A 26938-nucleotide genomic window follows, 5' to 3' on the forward strand; every position below is an offset into this window, starting at 1 on the left:
TTGAGGCACGGTTGATCGCGAAGCTGAAGAGCATCGTGGGTGTTGCGGATAGGGGATCCGTGTGCAAAGGAAAAAAAGGCAGGTGCTCAAGCACCCAAACCCCCCTTCTGCACTTGTCTGCTGTTTATAATGAAGTAAAATTAAATAGCTCTGCAAACGTAGATAAACTAACTCCGCCTTCAAAGTTCAGTCTGCGGCTGCTCATTAACCCTTTATGAGTTCACTACACCGGTGGTCAGAGCACCATGCGACATGCTTGTCATAAATCACAAATAATCTGTGTTTTCAATTACAAGAGACTTATTTTAGGTCTCAAATGTCGAAATACACATTAGTAGTAGCAGAACAACCCTTTACAGTTCATGAAATACATCACGGTTGTCTGTGAAAAGAATAATAATCATAAGCATGATTTGACAACATGCTTACTTCATACAGTATACAGACATTTTGTGCTACTTTTGCGCATACGGGTCAGTTTAGGAACAGGATCTGTTCACACTGCAAATCTGATATTGGCCACATTTGAAAGAGTAGTGTGAACAGCCATGCAAACAAATCAGATCTGAGAAAAAAATCAGATTTGAGCACTAAGCCTCGCAGTGTGAACACAGCCTTATAGGCTAGGGGTCTTTTTGCTTATTATCACCCTTATGTTTATCTTTTAAATGCAAGGCTGTTGCATAAAATAATAAAGTAGTTTTAATTTATAATTGATATTTCTGTGCTGCGTCCTCCTTGATGTTTCAGTAACACATAATAATCTTTACACCATATTAAAGACAGTATAGGTTGTTGAGAGTTTTTGTCAAGTTTAAAAGGTGTGTTTGTGCATGAAACATGCGCATTTAGATGCATGTGTATGAGAGACCAGCCGAAAGAGCTCTGCTGATGCCGCGAGCGGCTGGGTTTCTTTCTTTCTTTCTTTCTTTCTTTCTTTCTTTCTTTCTTTCTTTCTTTCTTCTTTCTTTCTTTCTTTCTTTCTTTCTTTCTTTTCTTCTTTCTTTCTTTCTTTCTTTCTTTCTTTCTTTCTTTCTTTATTTTAGAGATAATACAAAATATGAATACAACAGAAAGACATAAAACTTTACAAATTACATGTCCACTTTTGAAGGCTCAAAACAATAGTATCATATCTAGATAAACTAGCCTAATCTATATTGAAATCATTTAAAGAATTACAAATATCGGATGTAATAAATTCACATTGAAATAAATAAACTGATATAAAACAAACAAAAGCTATAATAATTTAGTATACAGGGTGGGCCATTTATATGGATACACCATAATAAAATGGGAATGGTTGGTGATATTAACGTCCTGTTTGTGGCACATTAGTATATGTGAGGGGGATTGTAAATAACTCATGAAAGAATAAAGTTACGTTGTTTTTCTTGTGAAATTCCTAATAAATTTATTAAGGTGTATCCATATAAATGGCCCACCCTGTACAATACAAGTAAATCAAACCGTTTCAAGCCATTTTAAACTTTCAGTTTACAAAGGCCTATCTGAAAAAAAGAACAATAAACAACAGAGGAGTTTTGAAATATTATTTATAAAGTATTTGGATACGATCATATTAATCAATTCGTGCAAACAGAGCTTTTTTTTTGGGTGAGTGAAACTACCTTTTTCTGTCATTCAGTCCTGCGTAGCGCCGCTTTACAAACGGATTGAAGAAAAACTGCATGTAAAAAATGTAGCCCAGTCTATGTCCTCAAAGAAATGTTTCTGTTTTTATATGACGTGATAAAATTTTAAATGTAGAGCTTTATTAGTAGATAGCTACTGAGCGTAACAAAATATAGGCTATAGCCCATAATTATTATTACTTGCTCTTACTGTATGTCCTGAAATACTTAATGGTTTCCTTTACTTAAGATAACTGAATAATATGCAAAATCTTTAAATTGTTCTCTTAAATAAAGGGGAATTGCCTATTAAGTTTCATATAGACTAGGGAAAATTAATATGTTTTAGGTCTCTCTAGGGCATTTGGGCTGAATGTTTATCTATCAAAACAAGGATGTTATAAAATACATTTTAAACCGAGTTATTACTGTAAAATTTCTGTGGTTTTATATTATGGATGGTGCACTGGGTCATCCCTCAGTTAGTGGCGAGACCACTCGATCCACGATGCCAACAGTCAGTCGGCGAGTAAACAAATCTAATGAATGAAAATACTTAGGTCTGTGCATATAGACATAATGTAATGCTGCACAGCAGTGGTGCTCAACCCTGTTCCTGGAGATCGACCTTCCTGCAGAGTTCAGCTCCAACCCTGATCAAACACACCTCAACCAATTAATTAGGACCTGAACAGCACTTGATTATTACAGGCAGGTGTGTTTGATATGGGCTGCAACTGAAATCTGCAGGAAGGTCGATCTCCAGGAATAGGGTTTGGTCACCCCTGCTGTACAGTAACGTGCCATTTGTTTGTTTGTTTTGTCTTCATTTTAATCGTTTCGGGATGATCCGATGGTGTGCTGTACCTGCCTGCCTTATTCCTCGCTGAACTAGGCAGGTTGTTTGATGTTTGATTCGGGGGACGTTCTGGGGGCGGGGTTTGAATGACATGCAGCAAGCTACTAGCCCGACAGCGGAAACGTGACATGATTTCGGCCTCACTGCTCAAGCTCCCGAGCGATTGGCATGGCCCAAATAGCAAATAGTTTGATCAATTTCTGCAGTTAAATATTCCTAGTCATTTCTCCCATAGGCAACTGAATCTTAAGTGCTAAAACAAGCACACTTCCACATTATTCTTGGACTGAAATAACAAATAGACTCCTTCAGCCATAATAAAGACTAATGAAGAAGGTAATAAAAAAAACGAAAATAAAAGTGAGATATAGTTTCAGCATTGTCACTTGCTATTTCCAGCGCTATATTCTTAAATACTGCTGATTGGGCTTAGTGCTCAGCAGAAATTTATGTAATTGGCCACTTAATGTGTCTTACATATCAGGCAAGGACAGTGCTGCACACTTTAATAAGGGCCCATTAATACAATCGTTTCAATAACTGTTTGTAGCTTTGCAAACTAAAGTGAACACACAGTTGATGAGCTTACCCGTGCATTCAGAGTACTCCTGCATTCAGAGTTCAGCGTGAAAGAGCCATACAGACATGGAAGTGTTGAAAGACGTCTTTGAGTAGATGTATATGAGCTTGACTTTGCTTTTAAATGTTCCAGTGAACGATTTCAGAGCTATGAAGAACTACTGTTGAGCACTGGCTGACTGCATATCTATGTGTACAGATGCACCCTAAACGTCATATGCAGTCACACTTAAAATATAATTTATAACTTAAACTACAAATTTATATCAGAATATTGGAAATGTCCTTAAAAATCATTTCACCATTATCTGAAATAATTTGATCACGATATATATTAATAGTTAACTATTGTCCAGCCATTTTTTAAACTAAGTGAAAGCATATCCAAGAACAGAGAATAATCCAGACCCATGGAAAGCTGAGCAGGAACAAGTGCATATGTCACATCCATGAAGGTGAACAGCAGACAAAGAACAAGTGAAAACGCTGGGGTTAAATACACAAGATAACATAGAGAGGGTGATGCTAATCAATTGCTGCACGGGTAACCATATAGTAGGAGCAAACAGTGAGTGCAAAGCCAAAAGGGAAACAGGTGCTTCCTCTAAAATCAAACACCTTAAGGAATAGTTCACCCCAAAATGACAGTTTATTCACTGTTTACTCACCCTCAACTAGTTCCAAACCTTTATGACCAAAAGAAGACGTTTGGTAGAAAATCGTAACCATTGACTTCCATAGTAGTGTCAGTGTATGTCAGAGGTCACAGCTTTCTTCAGAATATTGTCTATTGTGTTTACCAGAAAATCTTTTTAACAGTTGTACACTAAAATATCTGTTCATTTACTGTTTCTGTATTTTGTGATTCAGTGTTTTTTGTTTTGTGAGACACTGTTTTGCATTTATTTCTGCTTTTGAATTGCATTGTGGGACCTTGATCTTTCTTCCAACAACCTTTAACCTTTGAAAAAGTGACTTGTTAACATCTCAGTTTAAAGTCACATATTGTCTGTGTTGTATATTATACTACAAAAAATCTTGTAATAAGCTGACAGTACATTTTCTGTTATTTTACAGACTCATTTCTCTCCCCATATATATTATTTATTATGTTATATGATTTTTGAACTACTAAAATGTGAAGAAAAGTCACTTTGTTAAACCGTAGAATTGAATTTTCAACATTAAAAGTCAGCAGAGCAGAGATCAAGGTCCCATAATGCAATTATGGTACAAAATATGAAATATTTTGAAATATTAATATGCAAAATATGAAAACTGTAAATTAACAGATATTTTTTACAGTGTATAGTTGTAACGCTAGATACTGGACAATGGACGTGAGGATCCACGTGCAGTTTATTATGAGATTCCACAGGCAGTTAATGGTTAAACACAAGAGCAAAGGAGTACATAAAGGTAATCCAAAAGGCGAAGACAACAGGCAAATGGCCGATGCTGGTGGCAGACAATGTAAACAAGGGAACAAGGCAAGGATCAAACACGGAAAGACTAGAAACAGGAAACGCTTAGTAATGTTATAGGGTATAACCAATAGTCTATACCTGGAATGTCCAAGTTCGGTCCTGGAGGGCCCGAGTCCATGGTCCATGTAATCAGTCCAGATCAGCTCCTAGCTGTGTGTGTGTAATCAACGGTGATTCCAGAATAGGTGTGTGAGGTGCATGACGGGAGATGTAGTTCTTAAAGTGACAGAATTGTAGTCCGGGTGAAAGTGCATGAGTTTACCAGCGATCTGCAAACTAATTCTGCATCAAAAAACATTTTGATATCAGTAAAGGTGTCTCCAACTTTTACGAAGCATCAAATCACCATCATATTAGCTGTAAAAATGTGCATGACTGCATAAATTATTATTCCTTTAAAAAAAAAAAAGAGTAGAAAATTTTGCATGTCTATTATCATAGACAAATTGTATTGAAGCTGGGTTGGTACCTTTAAATAGTACTCATCTGTATTTAAAAAGTCCATGTTAATAAATGTTCTCTTTGAACCCCTTAAGAAAAACCACCCCGTGACAGTTTTTGTACTTTTATTATTAGATTATTATTAGATATATATGTATGTATGGATATGTGTGTGTGTGTGTGTGTGTGTATATGTATGTATGTATGTATGTATGTATGTATGTATGTATGTATGTATGTATGTATATATATATATATATATATATATATATATATATATATATATATATATATATATATATATATATATATATATATATATATATATATATACAAAGAACGGACCCCATGACAATAGTATCTGAAAAACAGTAGGGAAGATTTACTTAAGATAACCTAATTCCTACACTGATATTCTGAAGTGTGCATTAATTGGACACATAACTTATAGAATTTATGATTGCAAACTAATATGGTCATTTATTTATGCTACCGATTTTTGTACAACGATATTTACAGTGTGTTTTTTAATGGTTGTAAATTAAGTTTTATTTTAAATGTAAAACATACATGAGCACAGAAACAAGAAAAGCAGGTATGAGAGTTAAAAATAATAATCATAGCAAATTGACAAACTCCTATTTTATTTCTGATAAAGTAAGCCGTATTCTGTGACATTTTCTTTGACTTATGATTTAATAGGCTATAGGGAAAGGACCCTAAAAGATGCAGATGCAGTACTTCTGAATTTTATTCATGCTACTTTTTTTTTGTTCATGTAAAAGTACTTGGATTGTGCTTTTTAATGCTCTTGAAGGACGTTCTAATTTAAATGTAAAACTTACTCAGAAAGGACATGAGCAAAGTCAGGAAATGAGCACAGAAACAAGAAGTATTAAGTATGAGATATGACAAAGAAATCATAACAAATCAGGAACCACTATTTTATTCATGCAGAAGTATTCAGATTTCTGTGAAACTTTTTGTGACTGATTTGATTATGATTTAATAGGCCACATGGAAAATTAACTGATTAAAAATAAATAGATAAAAACTAAGCACAAAAAAAACTGACAAACATAAAACCTTTGGGTTTATAATTAATATAATACAGAAAAAATTAGAAATGCCAGTTTGTGGTATCAAGTAGCATAATTTTCATTTTTTGGTTTAGGGTAGGAAAACGGATACACAACTTTAAAATTTATTATACATATGTAGGCGGTGCTGAAACACCCTTTTTCCTCTGATTTGTCAGCCAAATCTGAGCTCGTGACGTCACCCACAAAATAATAATCTATATAATTGAAATAAAAGTAAATAAAATAAAAACAAATGGTACCCTTTGTTACATCCCCAGGGCCTGATATGTGCTTATTCTGGTCTTACTAACAACTATTAACTATTAAAACAATCATGCAAACCAGGTGCTGCTCATAATTGGTTATCTTTGCTCAGCATCAGGTGCATAACAGCAAGAAGTTTTGCAAACTATGACCTTATTTTAATGACAAATGTGTAATAATACTGATAATTTACATTTTTATTTAATTTATGCATACGCAATGAATGTAAGCCTGCTAACTGATCAAATGATAGAATATGTAAACTGATCCGCAGGGGACTATTATTTTGAGGGGGATGTCACAAGCTTAGATTGGTCCATGTATCATCCGTCCCATCGATTATTCTATTTATTCTGGAAACCGAAACACCAGAAAAAATAATCAATATTTCGTTTTACTGTTTATTCTGTAGGCACACAATAAACAAAAGCCCATCTGTTATCCTGTTTTTAACTCAAAACGGAGAATTAAAACAAACAGCAAACAAAAACGAAATAATGAGGCATTTATTCGTTTGATCAAAAAACAAACACCAAAAAAACGAGATTTCAACGTGTGGGCGTGCACGAGACTGAGACGCCCCTTTTTCTGCCGATTGGTCAATAGCTATGAGGCGCTGTGTAGGATTTAAATCAAACTTCGCCTATCAACTCAAACCTAAAACAGGTACATATACTCCTATAAATTACTTGCATATACACCTATGCTATTGGATGTTCAAAACAATAAATGAAACTTGCGTATATACATAAACTTGATGCATGCATACACCCACATACACGCGCACATACATATAAACTCGCTACATGCAAACTCACTTATACACACTGCATTTACATAGCCTATATAAACTCGAATTTTACATAAACACCCACATTAACACACGCACATACATATAAACAAGCTGCATGCAAACACAACTTTATATATATTGCGATGCTATTGGATGTATAAAGTATATGAAACTTGAATATAAAGGGAAAATTTATATTTGTGGATGTAATAAACTAAAAGGTTTAACATAAAATGTGACTATCTTTCTTACATACTTTATAAAGTGTATTTATATAATATTTTATACAGTTTTATATAATATATTTTCATTATTTAACAAATGTAATACCTCTATTAATCCCATTATTTCTATTTCATAAGCTTTGCAATAACCTGATTTGTAATAAATTATATGTGTTTGTGAATTATATTTTGTAAGTTTGCGCGAGTGTTGTTTAGGTGTTTACACGCATTGAGTTTATTGATATGTGAGAGTTTTTAGGTGCATACGCAAAGATCAAGTTTATATGTAGGCTATATGCGAGTATAGTTGTGTTTGCATGCAGCTTGTTTATATGTATGTGCGTGTGTTAATGTGGGTGTTTATGCAAAATTCGAGTTTATATAGGCTATGTATAGGCAGTGTGTATAGGTGTGTTTGCATGTAGCGAGTTTATATGTATGTGCGCATGTATGTGGGTGTATGCATGCATCAAGTTTATATATACGCAAGTTTCATATATTGTTTTGAACAGCCAATAGTATAGGTGTATAAGCAAGTAGTTTATAGGTGTATATGTACCTGTTTTATGTTTGAGTTGATAGGCGAAGTTTGATTTAAATCCTACACAGCGCCTCATAGCTATTGACCAATCGGCAGAAAAAGGGGCTTGTGCACGCCCACACGTTGAAATCTCGGGGTTTTTTGGTGTTTGTTTTTTGATCCAACAAATAAATGTCTCGTTATTTCATTTTTGTCTTGTGTTTGTTTTAGTTCTCCGTTTTGAGTTAAAAACTGGATAACAGATGAGCTTTTGTTTTGTTTTGTGCCTACAGAATAAACAGAAAAACTAAATATTGACTGTTTTTCTGGTGTTTCGTTTCCCAGAATAAAAGGAATAATCAAATGATCGGATGGTACACGGACATAAAGATCATAATGGAGCCCTAAAATACTAAACAATAATAATTTTAAATATTTATAATTTACCCTAATGTACTGTCATTCATTTCTAATAGATTTCTAATAACTAATAAATGAAGTGAAGAATTTAATAACTGTATTCTTCTATTTCTTTCTGTCCATGTTTGAGTTGCTACCTATTGATTGAAAGCCGCTGTTATAAAAATGACCAATCAAATCCAGATCAATCCTGCAAAAATTATGAAAATAAATTGGATGTGTTTTCAAAACAATCATACTAAAACATATTACACTTGTACAGGTGAGAAACGGATAATTGTGTGCTTTCCCCCCAGATGGGCTCAGTGGGAATCACAGAAAATGTGAAGGGAGACATCAAGAAGTTTGAAATCTGGTACAACGGCAGAGAAGAAGTTTACATCATTCAGGTTTGCTTTTTTTTATTATTACCGAATAATAATGATAATAAATAAATAAGTTTAACTCATAAATGCCCTCTGAGCATCTTTTATCATGTTATTCCATCTGTTATCCATGAGAGGGAACTGTTGTCCCATAACAGGATGATGGATTTTCCATTATCCCAGCATATGTCTGTTCATGCCTTCTCTGTCAGGCCCCGTCCATGGATGTGAAGAACACATGGGTATCAGAAATCCGCAAAGTCTTAACAAGCCAGCTGGAAGCCTGCCGAGGTATTTCTTTGCAAACCTCCCTAACACTCCCCATCAGTCTCAGGATGAACTAAACTTGAACTAAAGCAGCCATTTAAGGCCAACATTAATTGTAAACTCAAAATGACATCCTTAAACAAACCTTCACCCTTCAATACCTTACACGTTTCATCTCAGTGCTTAGAAACAGCCAAAGAATTTGGGCTTTGCTGCAAGTCTGATATCTGATGTCTGTTTATAAGGCTAAGATGTTTCTGAAGATTTCATGGTTTAAAGGTTCATTGGTATTGAAATTATCATCAAAGACCAAACAAATCCTGAAGGTTTTTTTGTGGTCATGCTTTATTCTGTATATAGTATATCAACATTGACTATCCTCTGTATGACCCCTCTCTCTCTCTTGTTCTCTCTCTCTCTCTCTTGTGGCACAGAAGCCAGTCAGCTCCATCAGAAGATTACAGAGAACATCTACCATGCCCCCATGAGGTACCTTTTTTGCAATCATGCATAGTTAAAGGGTTAGTTCACCCAAAAATGACGTTGAAAAGTTCGTTCAAAGTTTGTTCATCTTCAGAATACATATTTTTGTATCATAAGTATTTTGAATGAAATTGGTGAGCTCTCCATATACAGCAACAGTCCTGAGATATGCATTGTCAAGATAAAGTGGAACCAAAGACATTAGCTATGTTTCCATCCAAAAATGCGAATTAACTTTATGCGCAAAACTGGATTATCGTATAAAAAACATGCGAATGAAGTAGTCAAAGCGAACAAAAGCGTCACTTCCTGATTATCTGGCGCCAAATATCAACAGTAAAAACGAAATTTGCAGAGGTAGGAGAAGCTGCGTAAATCTTTTCCTAATTTAATAAATGACTTGCACCTTAGAAGGCAATCCTGACACGCAGTGAACTGGCAGCGGTGTTTGAAGGTGTCAGATGCGGAGCACAGACACTCTTGATTCTGGAGGTCATTAATAATAATAATAACACTAATACTGAAATGATTAAGGCATTTTAGAATGACAAAATCAACATTTCAGATGTTCTACAGTGTGCTCAGCCTGCTGGTTTATCCATTCGCATATATTTTTATCATCACATGATCTCTTCTAACAAAATCACATGACCTTTTTTAATGCACATACTGGCATTTGTTTGGTAAAAGTGTTTCCATTGTAGTTTATGCGCATCTTTTCTTATCGAATAAAAATGTTTATCCTACTTGGTTATATGCATGTTTTTAATGCGCATTTTCAAAATGTATGTGCATCTTTTCGTTTCCATCTCCAAAATGCGCATAAAAATAGGTGGATGGAAATGTAGCTAATAACAAAACATTCTGTACATTTCAGAACATTTCAGTGCTTCAACTGTAATCATACGAAGCTCCAAGAACAATTTTGTGCATCTAAAGCAACTTTTTGTGCCTTTGTTTACTCTTTCTTGTCAGGTCAGGGTACGTGTTTACTATGGGCAGTACAACGTATTAAGATTATACTAGGGTCGCACAACAAATGCGGTGCTTCGTGTCACTTGCTCTAGTTTACTCATGGGATGTTTTTCTCTTCAATCATTTTTTTTTAGTTTTAGATCAACTAAATCAACTTCACGGAAAACTTCATACATTCTTCATCATTTGTACCATGGAGTAATAATTTGTCTCTATTTGCGAGTTTGCATTGATATTGTTTGTAATTTATTATTTTGACTGCTGTGAGCACACCATGATCTGATGCAGAAGACATAGGTAAACAAATTATCAATTAGACCACTGAAGTCACAGGGAATGTTTTGCCAATGTTTCTGGTTCCTTTTCTGAATTTTGGTCGTCTCACTGTTGCTGCCTATGGAGGATGATGTAGCACTCAGATGTCATCCAAAATCTTTTAATATGTGTTTCGAAGATGAACGACATTTTTGGCTGTATACACCAACGCAATGGATTTGAAATTAAACAAACAAGATGTGCTTTAACTGCAGACTGTCATCTTTAATTTGCTATTTACATCCAAATCAGGTGAACGCTGTAGGAATTACAACAGTTTGCGCATGTGCCTCCCACTTGTTAAGGGTCCAAAAGTAATTGTACGATTGGCTTCTAAGCTGTTCCATGGCCAGGTGTGCTATTCCCTCATTATCCCAATTACAATGAGCAGACAAAAGGGAGTTCATTTCAAGTGTACTTTTGCATATGGAATCTGTTATTGTCAACTATCAAGATGAGATCCAAAGAGCTGTCATTATCAGTCAAGCAAGCCATCATTAGGCTGAAAAAAGCAAAACAAGTCAAGTCAAGTCAACTTTATTGTCAATCAAACCATGCAACAGTACATTAAAAACAAACCCATCAAAGAGATAGCAAAAACATCAGGCGTGGCCAAAACAACTGTTTGGAACATTCTTAAAAAATAAAGAACGCACCAGCAAGCTCAGCAACACCAAAAGACCCGGAAGACCACAGAATTTTTGTGGTGGATGACCAAAGAATTCTTTCCTTGGTGAAGAAACCATACAACAGTTCAAGAACACTCTCCAGGAGGTAGGTGTACAGTATGTGTGTCAAAGTCAACAATCAAGAGAAGACTTCACCAGAGTGAATACAGAGGGTTCACCACAAGATGTAAACCTGTGGTGAGCCTCAAAAACAGGAAGGTCAGATTAGAGTTCTAAAAAAGCCTTTACAGTGCTGGAACAACATCCTATGGACAGATGAGATCAAGATCAACTTGTACCAGAATGATGGAAGGAGAAGAGTATGGAGAAGGAAAGCAACTGCTCATGATCTTAAGCAGTGAAGCATGGTGGTAGTAAGGGCATGGCATGGGCATGTATGACTGTTAATGGAACTGGTTCTCTTGTATTTGTTGATGATGTGACTGCTGACAAAAGCAGCAGGATGAATTCTTAAGTGTTTCAGGCAATATTATCTGCTTATATGAAGCCAAATACTTCAGAGCTCATTGGACGGTGCTTCACAGTGCAGATGGAGAATGAGCCAAAATGAACTGCAAAAGCAACCAAAGGTAAAGAAGTGGAATGTTATTCAATGGCCAAGTCAATCACCTGATCTGAACCCAATTGAGCATGCATTTCACTTGCTGAAGACAAAACTGAAGGGAAAATACCCCAAGAACAAGCAGGAACTGAAGACTGTAGAGGCCTGGCAGAGCACCACCAGGAATGAAACTGGGGATGCCTATGCGTTCCAGACTTCAGGCTGTAATTGACTGCAAAGGATTTGCAACAAAGTATTAAAAAGGGAAAGTTTAATTCATGATTATTATTCTGTCCAATTACTTTTGGACCCTTAACAAGTGGGAGGCACATATGTAAACTGTTGTAATTCCTACAGCATTCAGCTGATTTGTATGTAAATACCCTCAAATTAAAGCTGACAGTCTGCAGTTAAAGGAGATCTTGTTTGTTTCATTTTAAATCCATTGTGTTGGTGTAAAGAGCCAAAAATGTTAGAATTTTGTCAATGTCCAAATATTTATGGACCTAACTATATATTTTTAGTGACCTAACTATAAAATTTTATTGTGTGGATGGCAAAATCTGAAAAAAAAAAAATGTGCCAAGATTCCAACAGATGACTCTCACCCTTATCTTAAAAGTGTTTTATAGAAATTTATGAATCCGTTTTACCCAGATAATGTAAAGCTCAGTATTGGAGACTACAAGACCAAGACAATACCAGATCAACTGTATTCATATGAAGCTACAAGTGCACTTTTGTGTGGTTACTTATTAGTAAACATGCACCCTGATTTAATGCATATAAGAAGATGAATTGAAGAACAAAGTTGTTTTTACATTTTTTTTGGTGCACAAAAGTGTTCTCGGAGCTATAGATGCAGAAGTGTGTAGCTCTGTTGCTCTTTATAGCTCTGTTGCTCAGAAACCTATGCTGTAAGTTTTTGCGGTTGATTCGTGGGGATTTACTTTCACCACTCAAATAGAGCAAAGACAAGTTTGAGTCATGCTCATATTTTTTGAAAATAGTTTTTGCTTTGTTGATTAAAAAAAAGAGCGGTCTCTAAACCAAGATTGTTTTTTTTACCACAACACTAATAAAGGCAATTTTCTAGAATTCACACAGGCATCCTAGAAGAGTATCCCCAGTTTTTAACATTGAATAAGAAATTATTTAGTGAATGGAGACTCAAATATTAGGCAGAATAAAAAGAAGATTGTTCATTAATTAATTAATTCCTTCATTCTTTTCGGCTTAGTCCCTTTATTAATCAGGGGTCGCCAGAGCGGAATGAGTCACCAACTTATCCAGCATATGTTTTACACAGCGGATGCCTTTCCAGCTGCAACCCATCACTGGGAAACACACACACACACTACGGACAATTTAGCTTAATCAATTCACCTGTACTGCATGTCTTTGAACTTGTGGGGGAATTCAGAGCACCCGGAGGAAACTCACACGAAAACGGGAGAACATTGATCCATTGAACACACGGGAGAAGGCTTGAACTAACGACCTTCTTGCTGTTATGTGACAGCACTGCCCACTGTGCCACTGCAACGCCCAAAAAAGATTATTATTCTAATAAAAAATAATAGTAGTAAAAAAAAAATGTATATATATGTATATATTTATATATGTATGTATATATTTATATATGTATATATATGTGTATATATATATATATATATATATATATATATATATATATATATATATATATATATATATATATATATATATATATATATATATATATATGTATATATATATATATATATATATATGTTTGTATATGTATGTATATATGTATCATCATTTCCAGCTTAACCTCATGAAAACGGAAATGCTTGAAGTTTCTGCCAACCCGAATCTTCACTATAACTTTTCAATCCAGATGGATGGAGCAACCATCACTGCATCCAAAATGGTAAAAAGCCTTGGAGTTACGATTGATGACCAACTGAACTTCTCTGACCACATTTCTAGAACTGCTCGATCTTGCAGATTCGCACTCTACAACATCAGAAAGGTCCGACCCTTCCTATCTTAACATACAGCTCAACTCATTGTTCAAGCTCTTGTCCTCTCCAAACTGGACTATTGCAACTCTCTGCTAGCCGGGCTACCAGCTAGTTCTATCAAACCTCTTCAGCTGCTTCAGAACGCAGCAGCACGAGTGGTCTTTGATGAACCCAAAAGAGCACATGTCACTCCGCTACTCACCCGTTTGCACTGGCTGCCAGTTGCTGCCCGCATCAAATTCAAAGCTCTGATGTTTGCTTACAAAGTGACCTCTAGCTGTGCTCCTTCGTATCTGCTCTCACTTCTGCAGATATATGTGCCCTCCAGAAACTTGCGTTCTGTGAATGAACGTCGCCTCGTTGTTCCATCCCAAAGAGGGAAGAAATCACTTTCCCGAACTCTCACATTCAATCTGCCCAGTTGGTGGAATGAACTCCCTAACTACATCAGAACAGCCGAGTCACTTGCTGTCTTCAAGAAACGACTAAAAACGCAACTGTTTAGTCTCCACTTTCCCTCCTAATCTGCAATTGCCTCTCTGGCTATACCACTAACTGAGCCCTCTTTCTCTCTCTCTCTCTCTCTCTCAAAAAAAAAAAAAAAAAAAAAAAAAAAAAAAAATTCTACTAATGTTTTGCTTCTTAGACTTTTACACACCTGAAACTTGTCTATAGCGCTTGTTCACTGCTGCTCTTATAGTTGTGTAAATTGCTTCCTTGTCCTCATTTGTAAGTCGCTTTGGATAAAAGCGTCTGCTAAATGACTAAATGTAAATGTAAATGTAAATATATACAACTATAAAAACGTGGGTGGGCAGTAAACCAGTTATGAACCAGATGACCTCTGATTTCTAAATCACACCTTTGTGATGAGTTAGTATGCAAAGTAGGGCAACTGGCTTTACAATTTAGAATGACAGTGTGTTCCTTGTGAAAACAAAAAATTTTCTGCGTGAAAATTCTGCCAGATGCAGAGAATTGTGTGTAGTGTTTTGAAAAAAGTGGGTTATAAACCTGAAATTTGAGTGTGAACCATGAATTGTGCTTGTAGTTTAGCAGAATTGGTTCAGGGGGTTGGTGCATCCGTTACTGATGATAATCAATAAAGCGTAATTGGCATGCTGTCCCGGGAGAGAGCCCTGAGCTCGTAATATCCTCGAGCCTGGGGATCCCTCCCGTTAGAAGGGCGAGAGGGGGTCGAGCTCAGGTAGGCCTCGAGAACTCCCCTGCTGTCGCCGTGTGAGAAGTGTAAACTAAGGTTGTCTTGGGTGATAATTTGGTTTAGTCGATCGGCTATGGTGTATGTTTTTGGACGGTGGGAGGAAACCAGCGAACCCTGGGGAAACCCACACGAACACGGGGAGAACGTGGAAACTCTGCACAGAAAACGCCAACTGGCCCGATAGGAAGTTGGACCAGCGGTGTTCTAGCTGTGAGACAACAGTGCTAGCCACTGAGCCACCGTGTCGCCCTATCGGAAAATAGGGTGGGAAGTAGGGGTGGAAGGGGGGAAAACTTCGAGACGAAGATAACTGGAGTGAAAAACTCTAGTTATTTATAATGCTTCCGTAATCATCTAATAGGGCAGATTACGGAGCTAATGAGGTGCCAGCCGTGTTGATCATAAGCACGTGATCCTCTCGAGTATAAATAAACCACACATGTTGTAGTCATTGTGTCTGAAGTACAAGTAATTGTGTGTAAACAACTAAGAAAAACTGTAACTAAATAACGTAGTATAACTATATGTAAAATATAGTTTATTCTTGAACTTTAAAGTTGAATTTTCAGCATCACTTCTCCAGTCTTGTGTGTTGCATTTGTAGAAATAATATTAATATGTTGATTTCCTGCTCGAGATACACGTTCATAGTACGAATTCCTATTTTTATGACATTTGTATCTATTTTTCACCATTGGCTTTTCTTTCATTGACAGAAATATGCGTAAAACGGCTCTCAGACAGTCCGACTCTTCCAGTCCTGAAACAGGCTACAGACGGAGCGACTCAGGCCCAAATATGCGTCAGAAACGAGGTGAGAGCCCTAATAAATCTCTTACTCAAACAGTCACAAGCTTCCGTTTCTCTAACCATCCAGCCAATCAGGACTAATCATTCTTCAGAGCTGTGGTCAACAAGCACTCCGGATTTGCAGTCATAAGTGAAGCCTATCAAAAAACTGTTGTCTGTCATCTCTCTCCTACTTACTTTTTAACCATGTTGTGCATTTCCCTTAATTATACCATTATCTCTGCCGTAGTGGTTGTGAAACTGCCAGCAGGTAATTAGTTGCCGGTAAACACTTCAAAACTTCATTTCCCCTGGGCATGGTGTTTTGACAACTCTCGCCTACTGTAACATCAGCATGATTGCAACGAGACTTCTGCTGTGTTGGTTTGGTCTGATCTGCATAGTATTTTTAAGCTAACATTTCTACTTCTTTCTCAAGTGCGTACTGTATGTTTCCATATGTTGGTGTTTGGTTCAAGTGAAGAGGTGGTTTGGGGTAAATAGCACTCAGTTGTTTTCTGACTGGTGTCTGGTTGCAGATCTCGGATGAGTAATGGTTGTGGCAGATGTTTAATTCCTGTGAGAACACAAGTTGTCTCTGCGCCTCTGATAAACCCAGACTACAGATGACTGAGAGTTTAACACACAACAAACATTCATTATAATTAGTAACTAGTGCTGTCAAACGATTAATTGCGATTAATCACATACAAAAGAAAGGTTTGTATGTACATGTGTGTGTACTCACTGTGTATACATATTGTGAATATTCAATTATATATGCATACAAGCTTTTATTTTAGATTAGTTATTCGCAATTAATTGTTTGACACTGTTTTTGTTACTTTTTCATACTTTTTAAGTGCTGCATAATACAATACAATTTATATAACATGTTATATTGTTCAATTTGATGACGCAAATGAAATGATTTACGCTTAATTCTAAATATGTTATTATTATTTAAACAATGTATACTTAAAAGCTGTTTGTTGTATATGATGGTTTATGATGTAGACACAAAGTACACATTATATTCATTATATTATATTTATAATATATTTACATTATATTATATTCCAGCTTCAGAAAATTCTTCAGAAAATTCAAAACATCGATTGGTTACACTGCAGTTGAAAAGTTTGTGGACTTTTAATATGCTTTTTGGAAAAAAAAATGTATCTTGTGCTTTTATTTCATCCAAAATAGTAGAGTAAAACAGTAATGTTGTGAATTATTGTCGCAATATTAAATTAGCGCTTTATTATTTTAATATATTTTAAAATGTTATTTATTATTTTGGAAAGTGCAATTATCAACAGACAATACTCTACTCATACATAAGTACTCTAACTCTTCGTAATAAGTCTTCAGTCTCACATGATATTTCAGAAATGAATTATCATTTTATGTTCAGCATCAATTACTTTGTATTTCCTCTATGACCGACATCAAGAGATTTAGTTTTTAATCAAACCTCCAAGAGCTTTTTCCTACTATGTACTCTATAAATCATATTTATATTTTGATGCATCTTTGTGTACTAAATCATATATTTTAAGCAGGTCTAATGCAAATCTACAGTTGAAGGCAACATTAATATTTATTTATTTTATTTTATTTTTTAAATAAATATTCTCCAAGTGATGTGTAACTGAGCAAGGACATTTTCACAGTATTTCCTATAATGTTTTGTTTTTATTTGAAGAAAGTCTTATTTCTTTTAGCATGAGTGTTATAAAAGTTGGTTTTAAAACAGTTGACAACTTATAGTATATATATATATATATATATATATATATATATATATATATATATATATATATATATATATATATATATATATATATATATATACATACATACATACATACATACATACATACATACATACATACATACATACATACATACATACACATACATACATACATATATATATATATATATATATATATATATATATATATATATATATATATATAAATATATATACATATAAGGGGGGGATTATTCAACACGTCATGTTTTTTTTTTTTTTTTTTTTTTTTTTTGAGGGAGGGTTGGGGGGTGTGGGGGGAGGATTCTAAAGGAGCTGTTGACATGGAATTGAACCAGATTTTGGTAAAAACCCAAACAATGCAAACATAAAAATATAACAAACCAAACAAAAAAAAAACAATCTGAATAAATTGTTATGTGTAATAACAATGAAAGGACACAATGAGAAAGTACTACTGAGATGTATTTAATACTTTATATTAAAGGCTTTTTTTGGTGATGGCAGCTTAAAGACGCCTCTCATATGGAGAATGAAGTCACATGCATTGCTCAGGTGTGAGTTTTTCACAGACTTCCACAGTGTGTAAAAATCTTCATGGTTCTGTGTGTCTCGTCTATTAAATCTGACCTTTATTTTGTATTTTATATCGGATTCAAGTCAGGTGATTGGCTGGGCCATTCTACAGCTTGATTTTCTTTTTTCTGAAACCATTTGAGAGTTTCCTTGGCTGTTTTTGGATCATTGTCTTGCTGTAATGTCCACCCTGGTTTCATCTTCATCCTCCTGCTAATTTAGATTTTGGACTGAAGCAGCTGATATTCATTTACACCGAGAAAGGGCAGAGGGTTGCTGAATAACTTCTGAGACAATTTAGCTGCTGTCTGGGCTTTCACTGTCGTTCTACACCTTCCTTTCTTTATGTGTTCAATGCTTTTTCCCCTGTGTCATTTCATTTTAATAGACATTACTTAATTTGTAAACAGATTAATATTGTTTTCTTTGCATTTATGGATTTCTTTGGTTGTTACCAACGTCTGGTGAAAATTTCAAGTCAACAGCACCCTCACAAATATGTTTTCTGAGAAAAACGGCGATGTGTTGAATAATTATTTCGCCCACTTTATAAATAGTATGTATATTTTTTTTCAGTTCACTGCACTAAGGCCACTGCACTAAATTGTAGCATATCGCAATAGAATATAATTAGAATAGAATGATGTACTGTCATCTTGGCAAAGACAAAATAAGAGTTATTAGAAATTAGTTATTAAAGCTTTTATGTTTAAAAATATGTAAAAAAAAAATTAAGCAGCACTTGCAATATTTAAATAAAACTAGAATCATTTAAAGTTCAACTCATAGCTGTAAACGTAACAACCGACTCAACATCTCACATCGTCTGAAAGAATTAATACAACTAAAACTATATTATATTTGATCCAATCCATCACACACACTTTTTTTTTTTTTTTATGACAATCCTATTTAGTCTCTTTTCCCATTTACGTCTTCCTCATGCTGCTTTAACAGCAGTGCTTTCCTCCTCTCCTCTTGTAGCTGACGCTTCATCCAGCCTCGGCTCAGAGCGAGCGGCTCTTCCTAGAAAGCGTTTCACCTTACAGGGCCTGTCAAACCGCAGATCTCTGCCCGCAGGTAACGGCACAGCATCATCGTGCCTCGTCTCTGTGTGGACTCATCCATCATCTCATCCCGATGTCTGCCTATTGGTCCCCCTCTTAATATTCACCGTCATCCCTCTCTGTCAGTCATCTCTGAGAATGCTTAAGCCTATTTTTTCTCGAATATGAGCCACTTTTGAAAGTAACGTGGAAATCTCTGGTGGCTTGTCATCGTAGAGCGTTGAGATTTTCTTAAGAATATGAATTGTGTGCAAAGCAGGTCAACATAAAAGTTTAAATACTTTAAACTCAAGAAAAAAACAATGTATTCCCCTGACATTTTTGAGGAGGATTTTTCTAATAGATACCTTGTAAAAAACAGAATTAACTGTTAATTAACATTTTATGGCAGTTTTTGAGCCATGGGTGTTTTCTGCATATTTGCATATTTAAAAAAAGTCGTTCAGACAACTTTTGGTCTTTAATATTTAACAGACTTGCTATTTATGACATTTTTAGGTGATAAAAATGATGTCTGGGTGGTTCATGTCAATTATGTTACAAAGTGGTGACAGAAATATTAGAGATACACAAATTACATGACATGAAATCAAATACAAATGTAAAAGAGAAAACCAAATTACAGAAAAAGAACGTAAAAGACTGTCAGATATAGCCAGGAGTGTGAATATGTGTGGCGTTGGTGTGTTAAGGTAACAGGATGCACAGCTCAAACAAGTTAACATAAAAAATACACAACATGCATAACCGTGAAAGCATATCAATATAGACCATTTCAATGTCGTCATGTTATTGGCCTTTGAACATTTCCTGCTTGTTAAAATTTCATGACTGCTTCAAGAGACAATTCAATCGTAACTTAATGTTAAAACGGCTATCATAACATTATTTATCAATATGTGGCTCTTTTTAGATTTTCAGAAGCTATATAAATTAAAAATGTAAAACAGGATACGTTGGGACCATTGTTTTTGTTTACATCCCTCAAAATGGTCTGTAGGTCTATATTATGGTCTAATGGTCTATTCTAAAATAATATAGATATAAACAAAACAAAATAATAGAACAAAGCCAGTCATTGGTGGACAATAAGTTAGTTGGTCCATAATAATGTTAATATATTGGTAAACTTAGTAGTTAGAATAGCAACAATAATGGTGATGATAGTATAAATGACAATACAAATGACACAATAATAATATAGATATAAATAGAACCGACGATCGGATTCAACCACCGCCCGTTCCACAATGCACCGGCCCCTTACCGATCCCCCACATTGTATTGAGGATTGTCCCACGTCTGGCTTTAGGGTGGGGCCCCAACTGGGCCATACCAGGCAATATCACTGTCCTTGATGTTGTTGCTCTCATAAAGGATTTTTGAACTGCACTTAGTCTGACCTGTCACCTTAGACCATTTTGCCTTAATCACCATAACAGGGGCTTTAGCGCCCGACAACATAGCTCTTAGGCCCTATTTACAATAGTACGTTTTTGTTTTAAAACGCATAAGTTTTGCTAAGGTTACATCTTCCGTCCACACTACCCCAGAGTTTTCAAGACCCGAAAAATGGAACGTTTTAGAAACCCTGAAGGTGCCGTTTTCACTTTAAAATGGTGCTGCTCTCTCATCCAGTGTGGATAGGGGAAAATGGAGACATCTGAAAACGGATGTGTGGCTGCAGACATTCTGAATGAGGATTTTATGAGGACTGAGGACTTTATATTGAATTCTCAATATAAAGTGTACAAAGTTCAGTCTTGCACCCTTTCCTTATATGGAAAACAAACTTCTGAGGACACATCGCATAAATCTTCAAAGGGAACAGTGTACTTTATAACGTCATTCACATCACCCTGGCTCTGCTGTTTCACTATCTTAACAATAAAATCAAAACAAGATGTGAGGAACTGCCTATTTTCATTTTGATATTAACAACTTAACAGACACTAAAAATGTTGAGGCGTCGTGTAGCTACATATTTATACTGTATGACCGTCATCTTCACTTTATGCATATTTATAACAAAACGGAGACTATAACCTTACTGCCTCCTTTCATTTTCATTGAAAAACATGAAACATACCCTGTTTCTATTGCTGAATGTCAGTTTTAATAATCAAAAATGGCTATTATGAAGTATAACGTACAATATGTTTATGCAATATAGAAAATAAAGGCAAGAACTCAGTCAAATGTGCAGAATCAGTGCATGTGGTTACATAAATTAATATATTAACTTATCCTTGCACTTAGCCAAAACACGTTACCTGAGAACAAGTTTAACAACTATTGTGAGATGGGATCCAGTGGTACTGTAGATCCTTGATGAACTGCCTGACCTGTGCTGCTCTCACCTGGGGAGGTGTGCTCAAAGCACCCGCTGACTGCCTGGGGCTCGGACGGCCGCGATTTCAGTGGTGTAGTGTGGATGGAGAGCTGTTCTAAAATGCTAGGTGAAACGCCGGTGTGATCATGGGTCTTTTTCATTCCAAAATGCTGTTTTAAAACTAAAGCGTATTAGTGTAAACTGGGCCTTAATATCCCCTCCACCCCGGGAGGGTGGCAGAGATTTTGGGTCATGAAAGAAAGAGTTAAAATAGTTTTTTTTAAAAAAGACAGTAGACTTAAAATGTTTACACCAGTTGTTGTTGGAGCATAATGCAATGTGTGGGATAACTATTAATTAGCAGCTATTTTTTAACAATGTAAATTTCTCTTACTTGAATCTGTCTTCTGCTGTACATTTCTTTGAATTTCAATTTAGTTTAGTTGTGCATTATTTTCTAAATGCATCTAGCATCATTCTGATAATTAATTTGAATAAAATTAACAACAGAAAGAGAAATAATCAATGCCACAGTAGATATGATGAGTAAAAAATTGACAAATTTAACATGGATAACTTACTTATCCAATCATCTGTCTTTTCAAAAAAAAAAGTAAAAAATGAGGGCAAGATTTCCATCTATTAATTATGTCTAGCCAAAGAAAACAAATAAATCAGACAAAAAAAGATCCATGTTATGAATGAATGATCAAACACAGCTTAAATGAAATTGATGTTTAAACTGACTTTTATTTTATTAACTCACACTAGTACATTCAATTGTTTGATAAAAATTCTTCAAAATCGTTCTCGCTGTATAAAAACGACCGAGACGATGTTTGGTTGAGATGTTTTTATTTAAAATTCATAAAACCAAGTTCAATTAAAAATTGATGATATGTGCAATATTGTTTATTTCTGAAAAACAACAACATTATGAAAAAAATCCAATAACTGTCTAAACGGTCAGTTAAATGAACACCGCTGTTGACTTTCTGTATTTCGAATTTTCAAAAGTTTCAAGTGAATTACATACAGTGGAGATTGAAATTAGAAAACATTCCCATCTTAGGATAATTTTGAAAACCTTTTTTGATCCACTTCAAATGTTGACTACTGTATATAATGTATGTACTGTATATAATACTTTTTAATTGTATAATTTATAATTTAATCATCTGCAACCTTTTTTAACATATTTAAAATATTTTAAAAAAGCACTGTACTGCTGTCAGATAAGTGATGTGAAAATAGAGACCAAGGTCAACAGGAAGGTATTTAGATTTTGTGAAAGTACTGAGAAATGGCATGAGGCCCAAAACCATTGCTTAAACCTTTCAAAGATATCTGCTGATTTGACCTCTTTCAGTGCTTTTTTTCTTTTCATTTTACCACTCATTTCACTACCTCATCCTGTTTTCTCTTCTTACTACTAACCCAAATGTGCCTCTACTTTAGAGCCCGCACCTAAGGAGACAGAAGTCACTCGCCGCTTTTCTTTAGCCTCAACTGTCGGCTCTGCCACTGCTCCACGCACTAAAGGTATCAAAGTCGCTTGTGTGGTTTTACTTGCATGCATTATCACCTTCAAAAATACATCTGAACTTTTTTTTGGCAAGGTATACCACCCACCCGCAGTGTGAAGGACGTGATAAACTTTTTTCATTGTGACATTTCGCTTGCAGTGTTGCCGTGTCCTGTTTTAATTAAAAAAAGACACTTGTACTGTCATCACAACATCAAAATGAGCAAAAAGTAGATGACGTCACCTCCCAGTAAAGTGTTATTATTTTTGATATGTCTATTTACAAACTTTTGTCCCTACATTGTAAAAAAAAAAAGACAAAGGGATCTATTTTAATGATCTTGGCGTAAAATCTAAAGCGCAAAAGCATTAAGGACATGTCCGAATTCACTTTTGCTGTTTTAGGATGGAAAAATACGCCCCGGTGCATGGTCTAACAGAGTGGTGCTTATTCTCTTATTGAGCTATGATTGTGTATTGAGCATAAACCAATCAGTGTCTCATCTCCTATTCCCTTTAAGAGTCAGTCCGGTCACGCCATGGCGCATTTGCTATTTTCATGGCGGACTTTGTAAGTGTAAAACTGAACGCTTCACTAGCGAGAAAACAGTTAAACAGACCATCTGCAGCGCGATGATCAAGATCGAGCCTCCTCCATTCCTCCTCTTTACTTTTACTCTTTACTTTACTCCTTTACTTTTGTGGACAGTGTTGTAGACATTCATTAGTCTACATATTTACATTTACATATTTAATATTTGCATATTTACTACAAAGATTTGTTTTAAAACTATTTGTAAATTCAGTTCTAATCTTTAGCAAATGAATAAATGAACAGTAATTACAAAGTGTGGTGAGTTTTATCCAAACACACATCCTATTGCCCCATATGGTGATGCATACTCTCCAAAACCCAACAGGAGGACAAAATCTAAGCTTGTTTTTATTAAAACAAATATAAATAGACATACAATAAATAATACTACTGGTAATAATAACATTATATAAATGCAAATAGTCATGAATAAACAAAAGCATCCTGAGATAAGGCATGAAGGTAATGGTTTTTACATTTATGTTGAAAATAATAATTTTTGTAACTTTTTAATCCTTTAATTTTTTCATATGTAAAGATATTTGTGTATTGCTGCGCATATTAAGCAATGTGTAAGCGTTTGGACCTGCATAGGCACTCTGTGCTCGACTTATGACCAGCTTTCAGTTGGTCTATTTTTGTTTCTCAAAAAAGCAACGCGCCTAAAATGCGCCTTAACACATCTCCTCTTCAAACCAGCAAGCCCATGCGTCCACAAAGTGACGCAAATGGATTTGCTATTTAAACAACATGGAGCAAAACGTAAAAAATAATGTTGCGCTGGTCTGAAAATAGCAAAAAATCATGTCATACTCGTCCCGCGCCTTAATGCGCCGAGTGTATAATAGGGCCCAAAAAGTCATGACAGCAAATGTTTTAGTGTTACTTTAATTTTAATCAGTTAATCAGGTTTAAATTGTTTTGTTTTAGTTACACAAAGTTGAACTTAACTTTTTTGTGAGTATAACTTGTAAGTTAACTAGAAAAGGTCATTTGATTAAACAAAATATACATTCATTCATTTTCTTTACGGCTTAGTTCCTTAATTAATCAGGGGTCACCACAGCGGAATCAACCACTAACTTATCCAGCATATTTTTACGCAGCGGATGCCTTTCCAGCCGCAACCCAACACTGGGAAACACCCATACACTCTTGCATTCACACACATACACTAAGGCCAAATTAGTTTATTCAATTCACGTACTCCACAAGTTTTTGGAATGTTGGGGATACCGGAGCACCTGAAGGAAACCCACACGAACACGGGAAGAACATGCAAACTCCACACAGATATGCCAACTGACCCAGCCGGGGCTCGAACCAGCCACCTTCTTGCTGTGAGGCGATTGTGCTACCCACTGCACCACCGTGACGCCACAAAATATACATATTAAGAAAAACAAATTACAGTGTACAATTACAAATGCTCTTCATTCTGTTTTTGCTATCTGTTTAATAAACAGTAAACAAAATAAATAAATTACCCTGACTCTCTAACAATAACACCTTATATTCTATTTTATATTATGCATAATACAGTTTTAAATCAATACTTACCCTGACTCTCTAACAATAGCCGCATTTCCACTATCGGGCCAATGCGAGCCAGGGCTTTAATCGGGCCAGGCCAGGCCAATAGCCCGGGAGGTTGAGAAATGAGGCCGAAATCATGTCGCGTTTCCACTGTCGGGCTAGTTGCTCGCAGCGCATCACGCAAACACCGCCCCCAGAACGTCCCCCGAATGAAACGTCACACAACCCGTCACACAACCCGCCCACTTCAGCGGGAACAAAAAACTCTAATTATAACCACAAACACAACCTGGCATCACTACGAGAGCTGGAAGATGGAGAACACCGAAGCGATAACGTCCTCATTTCTGCAAACGCCGTCTATTTGCCTCTGAACATTTTCCTCGGCCCAAATGTTCAGAAGAGCCCTGGTGTCCTCAACTGACCAGTACTGTCTGCTATCCATTTTTTCTTCTTCTTAGTGAGTTGATCAAGCGCGATAGCAAAACAAATGTAAGGGAAGAAAGCATCTTGTCTCCTCTTTACCTGACAGGAAAACTCCGCCTTTGTACGTAACCCCGCCCCAAAGCCCCAGTTGGCCCTCCTTGGCCCAAGGTATTCGGCGGGCCCAAAAAGGCCGGACGCTGGCCCCAAGGAAGCCCCACTTTGGCCCGATTACGCCCCGGAGGTGATAGTGGAAACGCGACTGGCCTTGGCTCGCCCTGGCTCGCTCGCTTTAGGCGCGATAGTGGAAACGCGGCTAATAACACTTTCTATTTTATTATTATTAAAATATATAAACAAAAGCATACACAAAAAAGTGTTGGCACTCTCCTAATATATGGTCTGGATATCCTTTTTTCTTCCAGTACAAACTTACAATTAAGTGGCGACGTTTTAGAGTTAGTTTGGCCAAAATGCTTCAACAACACATGCTGTAATGTTTAATTATTCATTTAGCAGTTGCTGGATTATGTGGTTATTTCAACTCATTCAACCACATGAGCATCTCCAATTCAGCGATCCAATCAAATGTGTTTTCTACCTCTGAAAGTGGTAGAAAATGAATAGCTCAAAAGGTTTCAGGCTAGGTTTGCACAACAATCATGTTATCAAAAATGGAAAAGATTTCAGTTTAGTTCTTTTTAAGTTTCACATATACACAACAAGGTGATGCGGTGGCGCAGTAGGTAGTGCTGCCGCCTCGCAGCAAGAAGGTCGCTGGTTCGAGCCTCGGCTGGGTCAGTTGGCGTCTCTGTGTGTAGTTTGCATGTTCTCCCCGCGTTCACTTGGGTTTCCTCCTTGTGCTCCGGTTTCCCCCTACAGTCCAAAGACATGCGGTACAGGTGAATTGGGTAGGCTAAATTGTCCGTTGTGTATGAGTGTGGATGGATGTTTCCCAGAGAAGTAAAACGTGCTGGATAAGTTGGTGGTTCATTCCGCTGTGGCGACCCCAGATTGATAAAGGGAGTAAGCCAAAAAGAAAATGAATGAATATACACAACAATGTTTTAAAATCAATTCGCAGTTACATGTATTATGGCGGGGTGTTTAATCAAAGGCAATTTATATCCGCATTTTGTCAGT

At 35.9% G+C, this 26938-nt stretch overlaps 1 protein-coding gene across 1 annotated transcript in view; it reads left to right on the plus strand.

Moving 5' to 3' along the window:
* Positions 1 to 26938, plus strand: part of mcf2l2 (MCF.2 cell line derived transforming sequence-like 2) — a 230484-nt gene that overhangs the window by 168497 nt on the left and 35049 nt on the right. The window contains 4 exon segments of the mRNA XM_056468129.1: positions 8603 to 8695; positions 8884 to 8962; positions 9373 to 9427; positions 15889 to 15986. Coding sequence (XP_056324104.1) covers positions 8603 to 8695; positions 8884 to 8962; positions 9373 to 9427; positions 15889 to 15986 — 325 coding nt within the window.

The sequence above is a fragment of the Danio aesculapii genome, chromosome 11, assembly GCF_903798145.1.
Source record: "Danio aesculapii chromosome 11, fDanAes4.1, whole genome shotgun sequence".
NCBI lineage: Eukaryota > Metazoa > Chordata > Actinopteri > Cypriniformes > Danionidae > Danio > Danio aesculapii.